Below are 16,205 nucleotides of genomic sequence, written 5' to 3'. Positions count from 1 at the left end.
ACATCCGGTCGGAAATATGAGGCTCGCTGGATCTTGTCCAATATGTAACTGGGGGAGTGTGTCAGGATTGCGAACTCTCTGCTGTTGTCCAGTCGGCTACCCGACTTTGGTGTGAGCGACCTGGATCGCTTTTTGGCACGTGGGGTGTGATCAGAGATCGCTGCAACCTCCAGGTCCTCTGCTAAGCCATGGAGCTTCAAACTTTCTTGCAATTTAATATACTTGTCTACCCGGCGCGGTTGAGAACGGCGTTTAAAGGCGTTCTTTCATCAATGATCTGGAGAGGTCGGTATTAATCACTCGACAGACATTAGAAAATGCCAGTGTGGCGAAAGACTCTTTCAGGCTGCTTTCTATACATAACAGTTCGGCCTTGAACCGTCCTAAGAATTGGCGAATGGTTTCATCTTCCCTAAATGATAGCTGAAACAGTGAGTCAAGATCCGCTTTCTTTCGTCTGTTGTGTACGTATTGACTGGCAAACAGATCAGTAAGGTGCTCAAAGGTTTTGATGGAATCAGACTCAAGTGAGAAGAACCAATCGAGTGCGCCATCTTTGAGACTGGCTGGAAATAATCGACAGTGAAGGTGATCAAACTCGGGTGAACTGTAGAGTGCCAGACTTTGAATGTAGCAAGCCACATCCGACCGGCACGCGTCTTTGCCATCATACATCGGGAAGCGTGGGTCGGACAAAATCTTAAGGAGAGGGTTTATTGAGTACCTCGGATGAAGCGGAGACGCCAGCGATACGTCTTGAGCATTTTTGAACAACGGGTTGCGTCCTTTCTTCTTTGACTCTGGGCCGATCCTTTGCGATTGTTCGTTAATCGTTGATTAACTTCATTGATGCCGTTCTCGGCGGCGTTACCGAATCGGTTGTTGTTGGTAAGCATCTACTTGTGCTTTCGCAAAAGCGGCGTTTTCTTTCTGAGCAAGAAAATGCTCGTTTGTTAATCCCAAATTTGGTTTCGCGAGGCTTTGGACTTGAGCTTCGAAGCTTGCCATGCTTCGTGGGCTTGAGAACCATTGGTTTTGGAGTTTTTGAGTTTTGTGAAAGTGGTTTCTCAAGTAATCGAGACCACAGACGGCGCCAATGTAAAAGAGTGTTTTCTCTTTTACATATACAGGTGGGAAAGAATGGGGATTGGATTTGGATTAGACCGAGTTCGCTAAGTAGCGAGCTGCCTACGTATCTTCTCTTAATTTGGGGGTAGAGAAGAATCAGGTCTCACGTAGTTCATGTAGGTAGTATTTATAGGCACAAGAGACCGTTGATCCTTGAAACACGTGTACTTCTCTATACATATGTAGGGTGGAGATTACGAATGAGTGTTAGGTTGGTTCTAGTAGGAAGGCGGAGATCATTGGGAGTGGGTGCAGTAGTTCATAATTCTCGGTGATTGGAAGTACCGATATGACTTTGGTAATGATTACCCTTGGATTAAGGAAAATGTCTTTATCCGGAGCGTTTCACTCTAAGTCGTTCAGTCTTCTTGGAACGTTTTTGAGCGAGCTGGATTGTACCACCTACATAAAACGAGCTGCTCGCGAGTCGATCTTTGAATACGCCATCCGGATTGCGCAGCGGTCTCTACTTATGGTTAACGCGTGCTAATATTCTTTAATGAAGATATTACTCCCTTACAGACATCAATTAACTAGATCACATGAAAGTCCACGTTGAACTTGAACCCAAGCCTAACATGTGACAACTTTTGCACCTTTTCTTCGCAAAAATACTCCACTAAATTATAAGTTCATTCGGTTGCAACTGCAACCAAATAAGTTTTTTCAGACAAATAAGTGATCCTACCCACATAGGACCCAGTGCTCAGGTGATTTGACCAGATCTTCTCATTTCATTCATATCTCGCCTCAATCAAACACACCATAGTTAACTAATTGATTGACAGTTCCATGTATGATTGACATATATAGCCTCCCTGCTTTGCATCTGCAAACTAGATCATCTTCAAGGATTTTAGCAATCTAGAACTCCAGAAATAGACTAGTAGGCTACCAATAACTTGTGATTTCCTACGGTTATAAACTAAAAATACGCCTAACCGATGAAGCTGCAAAGTCGGAAACTTCAGTCTCAAAAATTTATAATATTTATAGGCATATGGCATTCTGAATTCCACCTATTGCTGAAAGGAAATAAAGGAGATGATGCAGCGTCTTATGATTTGAGACGAGAGCGTACAATGTGTCTGTTCCTTTATATCTTTTCTGTTGCACCTGTAGGCAATTTCTATTTACTGAAATATTCTTAAAGAACCTATAAGGCTATAATCACACATCCTCTCTTAGAAACAATGAACATTTTGTACCATGAACTTTATTGTTTTTATCAATTTAGGCCAAGAACTTTTTTTTGGAGCAAATTGGGCCATGACCTTTTTTCTTTTTATCATTTTGGGCCACCGGTGTAGTTCCGTTACAAGATTTGCCTATGTATACAAACAGCTGCCTATGTGTACTAACGGAAGTTGACGTGGTGTTGTTCTAATGGACACTGTTCCGGCCCCCATAAATGTGGCCCAATAAAAGCCCAATTCAATACAAACTCACACTCATAGCCCAAAGCATCCATTCGAGCCCATGCTTTCGGAACTTATCTATATAAAAAACCGGCTTTCGAGTCCATGCTTTCGAGCTTATTTATAATAAAGCCCATGCTCAGAGCCTAAAAAACCCACGCTCAGAGCCCATGTTCAGAGCTTATCTATTATAAAATCTATGCTCAAAGCTCAAAAAACCCACGCTCAGAGCTTATCTATAATAAAACTCATGCTCAGAGGCTATGCTCATAGCTTATCAACAATAAATCCCACACTCAGAGTCCATGTTCAAAGCCTATGCTCAAAGCCTACATATCTACATGTAAAATCAATATCAATTGCGCACATGTTTTGCGAGTCAAACAACTTCCACAACTTCGTCCACAACTTTCACAACTTCGTCCACATTCAAGATTCACTTTTATCAACTTCATATCGTGTGACAGTTCTCTCGCCGGTTCTCCAACTTCATCCCACGATTGAAATATTGGAGAATGAGAAAGTAACTATCACTAATCCTACCTATAAAATCCAACTTTCGTCATTTTCGAACCACATAATCGAGACTTGATCCCAAATCAATACAACATTTAGATGCGTAGGGCAACTTCAAACTGAAGTCGGTCTCAACTCTCACCAACAACCATCTCCTTCACAATCTCTTCCAAAAGAACACTTCAACAACCATCTTTGACAATCTCCTTCACTGGCTGGCGTGTTTTGACAAATCTTGTCGAAACAGACACCTAAGTACATCTGATGTGGCTCGGTTATGTAAGCATTACGTAATGTTGTAGCACGTAAAGTGGAAACACGTGAAAATGTGAAATGGAAACACATGAAGTACTTCCCATCTACATATCTACTTCTCCATTTACTTCGCTGCATCATCTCTCCAACATCCACTAAATAACCATTGCCCCATTTCTAGCTTTTGGATTCATGAACCTGAAATTTCCCATCTATTTCCCATGTACTTTCCCATTTTTCTTTTAATTATTTCCATTAATTTGTCTCAGTTCTCTCATTTCTCTTTAATATCGCAACTTAGGGCTTTGCTTTTTGTTCAATTTCAAAAATGTCAATTTCCAGATCAATTAGCTTCGGTTAATTCACACACGATCGACTTTGCTTGTGGAGAGCTGAACTGTCACTTTAATGTACCAGACAAAGATCACGGGAGAGAAGGTTCTTTGGTTGTATTAACTATGATGACGAAGATAAAAAGTGTAGTAGTTCTTTGTTCTTGAAAGTTGTGTTAAGAGCAATGCTTTTCTTTGTATTAAGAAAGAAAGTTGGTGTTCTTGAAAGAGCAATGCTTCATTTGTAATGTGTATTGGTTCAAAGAAACTCATTTTAAGAAACTTGGGTATTTAGAGCATCTTTAGGAGTGATATCAACCTAGCATCAATCACTAAATTTTTCAACAATTTGGTGTTTTCAACTTCAAAGGCGTTAGTCAAACGCTAAGGTCTCCACTCAATAGATGACAATGATCTAATATCAATCGAGCACGCGAGTCATACATACATTATTTCTAATCGCCCTTTATTATGCGAGAGTCGAGTGAGGCCCGACCAACTACCAAATCTAGGGCGAGTATCAGCAATCATGTCTATGTTAGGACAAAGAGTTCGAAAGTACTCATAAAACTAAATCTCTAAAAGTCCTGTGAATCCTGCAATCTGAGGACTTCTACTTCCGAATGTCTGTGAAGCTTTATCTAACGCCGCTATCAATGTGGCATATACTGAGCTACCCAAGTCATAATCTCTCATAGCATGCAAATCAAATACATAAGCATAATATCTCAGTCGTACTATAGAATGACCATTGGGAAACATAACATGCCCAATAAAAAACATCAAAAAAGCCCTAACATATACATCAGCACCCTCACTACCAGGTAGAACAGTCAAAGTTAACTCCGCTCGTGTATCAGGATCTAAGAGGGGTTCTATATATACAGTCTTAATATGAGATAGCTTAATACTAGAAGAATCATAAGCATCCGCATCCAAGCGAGGAAAACTCATAAGCATACTATCAATATTCTCATAATTTGTATGAAAAGGTATCAGTTGGCCTATACCGATACTCAACCCAGAAATCATAGTGAAGTCTAGTGTTGTGAACCCTAACTCCACACAAGAGAAATGAAATGTATGAGTTCTACTCCACCATCTTTCTACTAAAGCTATGCAATTAGGCTTCTCATAATCCACATCAACCAAAATACCCAAAGGTGTATACAAAATATTATCTCTAATATGTACAAACTCATCCAAACTCTTAATAACCTTCTACCACTTTCTAACACCATGTAAAGCCGATCTAACTCGGTAGTCAATAACATGCTGATATTATGAAAAAAAAAATGCGTATAAGATAAATAATTAATTGGTCCAACTCAACTAATTAATATTCAAAATATTTAATCAAAACTAATTAATTACCTGAGTATTAGTCACTACACTCGACACGTGTTTTGTATCACGTGTAGAAGACACAACTTCCATATTAAGTGCTTCACCGGGTGCAAATTGCCAATTGAAGTCGTTCATCTGATACTCCAGTACATAGGGATGTCTATCAGTCGGTGCGACATCCTCGGGTTCTTCTCCCCACTGTCTTCTCCCCCACCGTATTCTACTTCATCGGGTTCTTCTCCCTCATCTCCAATGTCGATGCGTAATCTTTGCTAATCATCACCGTCGAAAGGTTCAAAAGGATCCATATAAAATTTCAAGAGTTTAGGTAGGTTTTTTTTTTTTAACTAAGGAGAGGGTTTATAATTGAGAGAAGAGTTGAAAGTGATTGAACCGCGCGGCTTTGGTCCTAATTATATAGAAGTAGCGCGTGTTTACGAACACCGCGGGCTTGGGCTGTCGGTTGGGCTTTAATGGCGCGGTTTTGGAAAAACCGCGTGGGCTATATGGCGCAGTTTATCCAAAACCGCGTAGTTTGATGTCGAAAATTTGATGTTGCTCCTAAAGTTGCTTGGTATTTTTTTGGTTCAAAATTTTGGTATTTTTTTGGTAGCTCTCCTAAAGATGCTCTTAGTGAATGGAATTTGATGTTTTGGTTCTCATTTTCTACATTATTATTATTATTATTATTATTTATTTTTACTTTTTTTTAAAAAAATTAAGCATCTTTAAATAAAAAAAATTATAACACAACTATATAACAGAGTTCTCCAATTTGGAGATTTGAGAGAACTTAAAGAAGGAAAAAATTGACTAAGTGTTGGTGATACCCGATAGTTGTTTACACATGCAACACACGTGATCTTAGGATGGCGTAAGGGTGACTTAAGGATCCACATAAGCTTTGTTATGTGTCCACTACAACAGTGCCACATGAGCTTTCCGGTTGGACACATACATTTGGCATGCCACATAAGCATTTGAAGTAACGAAATGGTAACGGTGGCCTAACCGGATACATTAACTAAAGTTGTTGGCCCAATTTGCTCCCAAAAAAAGTTATTGGCCTAAATTGATAAAAACAACAAAGCTCATGGTATAAAACGTCCATTTTTTCCGAATTTTTCAAAAACTTGGTTTCGAATTTTCGAATATCCACATAGCCGCCTAATGTGAACCAACCAAATTACCAAACACGTGCAACCTATATGACTTGGGATATATCTAAATTAACTTTCATTATAACTAAAAATATGAGGCATGGATATATTGAACCCTACCCAACAGCAACGATAGATATGATGGCGGCCAAAAGTTTTGTGCTGACACAAAATTAGCGAAGTTGATTTTGGGAATTGAAGCTTATTGATTGCAATGACCATGCCTAAGTGTATATTTTATATTATTATTTGGGTATGCTCGACGAGGGAAACACGTCGAAACCTAGCCGTTGGTATAAGGGTAGTTTCAGTATCACTTGCTTCATTACCAACATTTGCTAAATCTTCTGTTTCAAGAATCGATCTTGATTGATGTGGACCAATCAAACACGTTTCTTTTCATTGAACATGTGAACTAGCGGTGCAAACAAATAGGTTTCGGTTCGAATATGCTTACATCCTAATCCGAAAATTTATACTGCCTATTCGAATTCAAAATCCGATGGATATCAAAAATAGTATTCGAATCCAATTTTGAATACCCAAATCACATATCGATTATATGTCCCATTTGAAAAATATTATTAAGAGTACTCTATTATTAACTGAAGTTTTATTTGCTTTAATTAATCTTAATTTATTTAATTATTATAAAACTTTGTATAAATAAATACACTTTTCATTTATTACTACTTTTATGTAATTACAATTTTATGTCATTAGTTTACGATTTTACACAATACGTGAGTTGGCGGCCAAGCTTTCCTAATATGTCCACCTTCTACTAGTACTAATATAGTAGTAACTCAATTATATGTTCATTCTTGAAATTCCATTACAAAATAATACATACAAGACCTCTTCAAGACTTCATATTAAGCAATGCAATAACATTTTAACAAAACACCGGCCGACCCGTGCTATTTTGTTTGTAGAAGACAGAGTGAGTTTTATATAAATTTATATACGTGCTATTTTGTTTGTAGATGATATTTCCTGGAATATATAAATTTCATCATTGAATTGAAAGACATAAACTATATGTGAAATATAAGCACTTAGATGTGTACGAGTTCGTGGTTGTTGCAAGATATGAAAAACATAAACAAAGGCAGCTTCTTAAGTGAACTTAATTTATGTATATGTGTCACACTCTAAATTTCCAGAAAATTTAAAATAGAAAATTATCCAAGATATAATTATCTCAATCATCACCCTATTCAATCATCTGAAAACCCAAGATGAAACGAAACCCTAATAACATATTATCAACCACAATATTAAAATCTGAAATCAAATTTAAAACCAAAATGAACAATCCTTCAATCACATTATTAAACTACAAAAAAAACTAACCAACTCTATTACATCTGTCTCAAAATAAAACCATATACTTTAGAAAAACTTAAACCAGAATATTCCAATAGCAAATCCAAATCACGTGTCCTCATCCACTACACTCCACCATTTATGTTTCCAAGAACACACCCACGTTGCAAAACAAAGCAAACATGGGTCAGCAAATTGAATTTGTTAGTATGAGTAAGACTATATATAAAAACAATATATTCAATATTTCAAATAAAGAAATATACTACTACAATTATTTCAACTTGGAAGATAAGTTAGTTCCGTTTTCTCAAAATAACATGTAGTTTCTTCACAATTCAAGTAAGATTTCACCCCCAATATACAATTCCAAGAATCTCATATAACAGTACTCATCATTCCAACTTTCCAAAATAACTCATAACATAAATACCACTTACATTCCACTTATTAAATGCACATATGATAACCTAATTAAATATGAGTTTGATACACCTTACCTTTAAGCCAACACGTCGTCTTAGAGTAGGATATTTACATCCCTGCATAAAAGATTAAAAGATCTTACCCTCCTGCAAAACAGAGTTAGACATCACAATAAAATGATTTATCTCAGCCAGTCAAATTTCCATTCATAATCAAACCTCATTTAAGACATTTAAGTCTAATTGATACAACCTGGTTAGATCTCCGCATATTCGGGGAATACCACTTATCATAATACCTATACCAAGGGTAGTCATTCACATGACATCATTCGTCATCATAAAGTTTCAGCGTGCATAACCATAGATCTCGGACTATCACAAGTCATTAATATTTTCGTAATAACATATCAAGTTATAGTCATTTCGCAATCACATAAAAGATCACAAATATTCACTAATATTATTCACAGTCACACTTCACATCCATAACATCACACAAATTCACATAATTTTTGTTCATTCAATTCCACAATGTATCTTGTTTATTAATCACTTATTTATTGACCTCACCTTTAGTTCCTACTCCACGATTTGCACTCCACACATTTGCCAAATCATATATACCCGTGTGCCTCTCTCACAATCGAGTACCACTACAAAAAAATATATGTCCCAAGCGGGGATATAAGCCTCGAGGAACATATTTACATCTTGCAAACTTCGTAACTTGTGAGTCACGACCATCTCGGGTTTTCCATGCTCATAATCACAACCACTTATGGTCATTCAATATCTCGGTCATTCGCCCACAAGATTCAATGAATACCTTGGGTCATTCCCCGCCACATTCAAGGAATACCCATCATACACTAATAGGTGATTCATGACACATTCAATGAATACCTAGGTCATTCTCGCCACATTCAAGAAATACCCATTATAACACTAACAGGTCATTCATGACACATTCAATGAATACCTTGGGTCATTCCCACCACATTCAAGGAATACCCATCATAACATTAACAGGTCATTCATGGCACATTCAATGAATACCTTCCTATCACATGACATCTCAAGTCATAATATATCATTACCAAATCCTGAGGCGTGGAGAGTTCTAAAGGTGTGGTCGACTCGTTGAAAATATTATTTTCAACTCACTTTTCATTATACTAGCATTAATTATACACAACAATTGATCACACGTGCATAGTTATTTTCACGCATCAATGTAAATCAATCCCGCATTTAAATATCATTGGACGCAACATGAATGGTCATCAATCAAATACAATTCAAACAGCCACAATCACGTACACAATTAATTAATAACATTATATACATATAATTATCACAAAAACTAATATATAATATATAATATAGTGGCTGCACTTTTACTCAAAGATTCCTACGCATCAAAATCTTTCAAGATTGGAATCAAGCATTCGTAGTTCTTAACAGCCACATAGTCAAAGTCAAAGTCAATCAGTGCCAATATATATAATTGCATAATACCACGCCAAATCTTTAGCTACCAATATATGCTCTATACATACAATATTCATCAAACAATTATGCATGCAACTCTTATTCCAATACATGTAATATAACTCTTTAGACAAATAAAATAATTACTCCTCTAATCAATACACATTTATTTGAAATATTAATACGATACAACTTGCATGATCATTACATTTTTTCTTGTACAACTAAAATCTACACTAATAAGTTACTTATATTGTTCAATGCATGAAAAATTGGTTAGGACAGTTTGACCTTTGTCCATTCTAAAAATTCTAGAGAATTCATATAATCAAAGTTTTAAATCAATTATACCATTCTGAAAATTAGACAGAAAATCCATTTCAATACAAAAATTCCTAAACACTAGTTCGTTTAGTATGTACCCTAAACTATGTGATGGAACATGCCCAACAACTTAAATTATGTTATTCAATTTTCTGACTCACTTTCTTGTAAAATTCACATCAAATAGAATATAAACTGGAATCAGTCAAGGCCAATTGGAAATGAAAGATGACTAAAGAACTAAAATTGTATAGTTCTGTCGAAAAACTAGTTACATCATCTTATTAGTCGAATTCAAGTCACAAGTCAGTACTTGTGCAGAATTTTGCAAGCATATCATCGTTCCAAACGACAATTAAAATTTCAAAACAAATAACACACGTTCATAATTAAGTATGGAACATTTTATGAAGCATTTAAAATGATAATGAAGCATTTATGAAGCAAACAAGATAAAAAAAAAAAAAAAAAAAAAAAAAAAACAATTTATAAATATTTTTTGATAAAAATATGTCTACTCACCTGAAATTGAATTTGCAAAAGAATACCAAAACTTCCTTTTCTCCAGTCATTTTTCTTCTTCTTCCCCTTCTTTTTATTTCTTTCAATAAAAAATATTCTTTTAATGGATTTAGGGTTTTTGTTTTGAATAATAAGATTTTTCGAGAGGAAATTAGCATGTATTGTTTATTCAATGTTTTAAGTGCATTTTAAGTTAACCTATGAGCCTCAAATGGGTCTAAAAACACCCAAGGTCCATACCTATGAATGGGTACATTTTAACAATGTTTTCAAGCCCAAAAAAACGATTTTAAAATACCCACAAAAGTTCTAACAAACAAATTCAAGTAAAAACAATTTTGAAAAATCAACAACAGCCAAACAAATTCTAGAACAAACTAGACTTCATAATATAATAGTTATTTTCAATTCAAATAATGTAATTTATGTTTAAAAATTAGGGTTGTTATAATATGTTTAAGTTGATTTTAGTATTAGTCAGTCCAAGTATTTGCGGTGTACAATGAATTCCTCCATATCATGCCACTTGGAAAAAATTTGTAAAACTATCTGGATTATGGATAATGAATGTGCAATATAATTGGCTGGGTAGGAGACACTATAAGTGAGACAGATCCTTTCATTTTCAGTCGCTATTAACTAGATAGTGTCAATCTTGCACGTAGAAATTTGCAGAAAGAACGTTTTTAGAAAATTTTAGACTTTAGTGTATATGGGTTGGATGGTTGGGACATTGGCTACACAGTGAGGAATATCCATTGCAAAATAAATATTGGGATAACCATTACAAAGAGTTATTTTAGAAATATATATAATATAAATGAAATACGTAAATTTTTAACAAATAAGTATACAAAGCTTACTCATGAGGAGACAACAAGCATCCACTGCAGCAGTAGTTGAATGCTATTAATTAGAATATTAGATATGAACTTGGTGGCCTTATATGGGCATCAGGAGCATGAGAGTTCACTCCAACTCTTTCTTCACTTCTTGCACCTGACATCACAAAAAAAAGGACGCCAATACCATGGTATCTTTGGAACATGGTTTACTCGGATTCAAGTAACTTAACCTTCAAGTAATAAGTGCTCCTCTTGTTTTTATCCACTTCACCATTTTTTTTCCGATAAACATCCAGTTCACCCATATTTTCAGAGAGAGTAAGCGAGCTGAGTAACTATGGCGGCAGATTATCTGGCTACTCAACGCAACTCTATTGGTTAAAGTACACCACCCATTCAAGCGGGCCTCAAGCTCAAATCTCATTAGGACCCTAGGTTATTTGGAGTGATGGACCCATGATATTTCACGAGGGTATTTAAAAATTCTAATCGTCCATAAATTTGTTTGCAAATTAAAATCAATTTAACCGGCAAAGCGGTTGCAGTTCTCAAGAAAAATTAATCAGTTCAATTTATTTGTTGACAGTTTTATCCACCTTTTGAAAATATTGATAAGTTTTTTGATTTTCACATTTATAATAGATTTTGATTAACAAAAGCTTCAGAAAAATTGGAATTTTTACTATGGGAGCTGAAGTTTATGCTGACAGCGTATCGTTGGTGAAACGAGTATACTTCTTGGCAAATAACTGAAAATAACTATTTAGTACTTATATGTATGACCATCATGGTAGCAAATATCTAGCTTATATAGGATTGGAATATCAATTTTAATTAATTTAAGTTGTCTGATATTTTGGACAAGTACCGTGATTTTGATTTTGAATGAATGTATAAACAAATGTGTGATTGGGTACTTAATTAACTATCTAAGTACAGATGTACAATACTGTAGACCTACAGTTACTACAGAAGTTGGAGAGCTAGTGAGGAGAGAGATATTATGATATCAAATCTCGAGCATAGCGTATTGATGCAATATATAATATATGTACCTAGCTAAGCATATATATATATGAATTCTACCTTAAATGAACTTCATTACCAAAAGTGGATTTATAAGATGAATTGAGGGCTGATTTTTGGTGAAGATAGTCTTCTCACAGAGAATCTACTTACAAAAAATCAGCCCAAACAAAAATGTTTAACCCTTTTAAAAGTTGTTTTGAAATTTGAAAAATTTGGACCGTTGGATAATTTTATAATATTGTAAGCGAATTTTGATACGTCTAGACATCTTCAAATGTGTTAATTTTTTTTCCTAAAAATAATCTATATTGTGGAAATAACATCTCCACAAAAAATCAGCATATAATTCATTGTTTTTCATTGTGGAGTTTCTTTAGAGTTTGTATAAGTACAGTTCATATAACGGGCAGGATATATACTATTTTCTCAATGTTTGATGGTATTCAATTGAATATATACCTTGGCCCCTACCTAAGTCCATCCCGGGTTATTTGGGTATGTTTGACTAGGGAAACAATTGTTGAACCTAGCCTTTTCAGTTGTATAGGGATAGTTTTAGTATCACTCGCTTTGTGACCAACATTTGCCTACTGTTTCAAGAATTGATTGATGTGAACCAAGCATGTTTCTTTTCGATAAACTTACATGTGAACTAGGGGTGTCGGTGCCGACAAATATAAAAAATAGTATCTGAATCTGATTTTTAATATCCAAATCAAATAATCAAATATCGGATAATGTATATCCCATCTGAAAAATATTATTAATTAAAGTTTTATTTGCTTTGATTAATTTATTTTTAATATAACTAGGTTCAAAACCCTGATTTCGGTCTTTATTAGCCTAAAACCCATTGACTTTTTGAATTATGTCTAAAAGCCCACCCGGTTTGTAAAAGTCTTGAAAATAAAGGTTTCGTTTTCGATGAGTTTCTGAAAAAAAAACCAACCGCACCTTTATTGTTTTTCAAAATACCTTACACCCTTTTATATGAAAGTTGTTCTTAATTTCTTTCTTCCTCAATTGGCAATGGTGATTTCTCATATCATTGATTTTAAACTGAAATTGAGATCGTCTTTTTCTCTTTTCTTCTTTGTTCTCCTTTTCTTTGGACTTTCTAGAACATTACCACTAAGGTACATTTATTTACACCTACACTTCTATTATTATGTTATCTAGGGCAAGACAAAATATGGAAATTGACTCTTCGATAATTTAACTTATCGTCATCTTTGTATTTAATCATTTTTTTTTTCATTGAATAATATAACCTTCACTCTTTTGAGATAATGGAATTGTTGTAATTTTTAGTTTCATTTCAATTTTGTGTTGTAGGATGGATTTTACTTGTTCTTGGAGTTATATCCTACAAAAATTTGACTCTCATGAGTCGTATTAGTCCGTCTTCTTCAATTATCGATGTCAAAATGAGATTTCGACGAATTGGCCCGAAGTTAAATCAATCATGCTTTGATATTTCTTTCACTCGGGCGATAGGAAGGCATTTGTTATAGAAAATGATCGAGCTTCAATCTTTAGCGTCTTCTGACTTTGCAAAGGGCTTATCTACAGTTAACATTGATGTCTCTTTGAAACTTGATAGTATGTTGTGTTCTTATGGAGTAGGTGAAAGTAGTACATCTGGTGATAATTCTTCTAATTCTTATGGTAGTTCTTGTGCTTCTGGTAGTGGGACTAGTAGTGAAATAGTGCCTATTAAAGAATTGAGGAGTAGATTATGGGCTTTTAATCTCAAACATGTTGGTCAAACATTTGTTGATGCTAATGATTTCCGTCTTAAAGTATTGCAGTATTCTGTTGAGACTGGGTACAAATATCAATTTTCAAAGAATGATCCGGGGAGAGTTACGGTTTATTGTGCTAAGAAGGAGAGTACTAGTTGTTTGTGGCATGTACATGCAGTTTCTGAGTTTGACTCTTTTGTGATAAAAACTATGCATTCTTAGCACTCTTGTGGATTCGTCTGCAAAGATATTAATAGTTGTTTGATGTCGAGCAAGCTAGTGGAAAATCTTATTTTAGAGATTGTGCGCGGTATGCCTTTGATAAAGCCAAAAGATTTGATGACTACGTTGAAGACTGACTACGGGCTTGACATTACATATTACTATGCGTACACGGCTAAAAAGATGGCTTTGGAGGAGATTCATGGTATAAATGGATTGTGTTTTCACCAGTTGAAATGGTTGAAGAATGCAATCATAGAAAGTAATCCTGGAAGTCGCGTTATTCTGGATATTGACTCTACGAAAAAGTTTGAAAGAATGTTCATATGCTTTGAGGCTTCCAGTTATGGTTTTAACCATTGTCGTCCTATAGTGTACTTAGATGGTACTTTTTTGAATAATAAGCATAAGGGATGTTTGTTAGCTGCAACCGCCAAAAATGGAAATCAAGGTAACGTAGTATATCATTTAGAATGCATTGATTATTTGTTATCTATATAAACATGAAATAGTATTATATTGTTATTGAGAAGCTTACTAGCTAGCAATAATGTTTGTTAATGCATATGAGACTAACCATTTTTATTTTTATTTTCTATTTTGAAGGGATTTTTCCGTTGGCCATTGCTATAGTGGTTAGTGAAACCGATGCAAATTGGTTTTGGTTCCTAGAACAATTGAAACTTGTTATTTCAAATGATAGAATTTTGACATTTTTGAGTGATCGACATGTTAGACTGTTTAAAAATATTCCAATTGTGTTTTCGGTGTCTTTGGCACTTGAAGAACAATGTTGGTTCTGCTATATGGAAAGATAACAAGTTGAGGAAATATGTTGTGAAGCTATTTTCTGATTGTGCTTATGCAGCTTCTCATCATGAATTTTTACTGTCTTTGAAAAGTTGAAGAAATATGGCGGTCTTCCTGTGTAAAGGTTTTTGGAAGATATTAGATTGGAAAATTGGGCAAATGCATACTTCCGCAGTGCTAGATACGGTGAGATGTGCTCGACACTAGCTGAATGTTTCAATGCATGGATCACCAAGGAGCGCTTCCTACCTATTACTCCTATGCTTTTTGGAATCATGGAAAAGATGATGGAAATGAGTTGGAACAGATTGGAGGAGTCTATGAAATGGAATTTTGTTTTATGTCCAAAAATGGAGATAGTACTAGCTAGCAAGGTTGAAGCTACAAGGACTTTGAGGGTGGTTAGATCTAATGAAAATCAGTTTCTAGTTCATAGCGACGTTATTCATTCAATTGATTTGATGAATAGAACATGTACTTGTAACTATTGGCGTATCGATAATTTCCCTTGCATACATGCTATCGCCTGTATTGGTAGTAAGGGTGATTCCTTTTATGGCTACATTGATGAAGGATATACGGTGATCGCGTTCAGGCAATGCTACTCACATTCTATCAAGCCGGTTCGAATGGTTCTATGCCAAGGCGATGCCCGATTCTCTACTTGGTTTATCCGTGTAGTCGAAAGATTGGTCTGGTAGACCAAGAAGAAAAGAATTGAAAGCACCGGTGTGATTCGTTTAGTCTATGATCAGTTTTGATGTTCTCGGCAAACCATATGTTTTAGTTGTCTTAATTAAGATTTTTAAGTTTGGTCTTTTGACATTTATTAATGAGAAATTTATATTCATTGTATACTTTTATGGAATGTTGATACTCATTTGAGATTATTAAGCTAGTCGGGTTTGTTTTATTTTTCATTTGTTATAATGAAATTTTTATAGTCTATAAAATTATTCATGTTGCGGTAATTGTGATGCAACATTCATGTGCAGATTTGTTGCAGTCATAATTGAGAGTGCAACATTCATGTTGCAGCGTAATTGATGATTGCAATATTTATGTTGTTGCGATCTGTTGCGGTCGTATTGAGAGTGCAACATTCATATTTGCGATTGTAATTGATAGTGCAACATTCATGTTGCGATCTGTTGTAGTAATTGAGAGTGCAACATTCATGTTGCAGTTGTAATTGAGAGTGAAACATTCATATTGCATGCAATCGTAATCGTGAGACTTCTTGAACCCATCTCTTTTTAAAGGAGACTTCTCCATTTTACAGGGTGTCATGCTATGTACTACAA

The 16,205-nt window shown here is 35.0% G+C and overlaps 1 protein-coding gene and 1 long non-coding RNA gene across 2 annotated transcripts; one reads left to right on the top strand and one right to left on the bottom strand.

Moving 5' to 3' along the window:
- Positions 1-7,419: 7,419 nt before the first annotated feature.
- Positions 7,420-10,343, bottom strand: LOC147506673 (uncharacterized). Its single transcript, XR_015220846.1, has 3 exons — positions 10,251-10,343; positions 7,986-8,057; positions 7,420-7,610 (listed from the first exon to the last, which is right to left on the bottom strand). It is a non-coding gene; the product is annotated as an uncharacterized LOC147506673 (long non-coding RNA).
- A 3,931-nt stretch (positions 10,344-14,274) lies between these two features.
- Positions 14,275-15,948, top strand: LOC147506672 (uncharacterized). Its single transcript, XM_086605814.1, has 5 exons — positions 14,275-14,542; positions 14,698-14,726; positions 14,878-14,981; positions 15,026-15,496; positions 15,897-15,948. The coding sequence occupies exons 1-5, from the start codon at positions 14,275-14,277 to the stop codon at positions 15,946-15,948; spliced, it is 924 nt and encodes a 307-aa protein (XP_086461940.1).
- The last annotated feature ends 257 nt before the right edge of the window (positions 15,949-16,205 follow it).

Source organism: Coptis chinensis, chromosome 4 (genome assembly GCF_015680905.1).
Source record: "Coptis chinensis isolate HL-2020 chromosome 4, ASM1568090v1, whole genome shotgun sequence".
Lineage (NCBI taxonomy): Eukaryota > Viridiplantae > Streptophyta > Magnoliopsida > Ranunculales > Ranunculaceae > Coptis > Coptis chinensis.
Note: the sequence above shows the minus strand (reverse complement) of the source record. Positions and strands in the feature narration are given on the sequence as shown.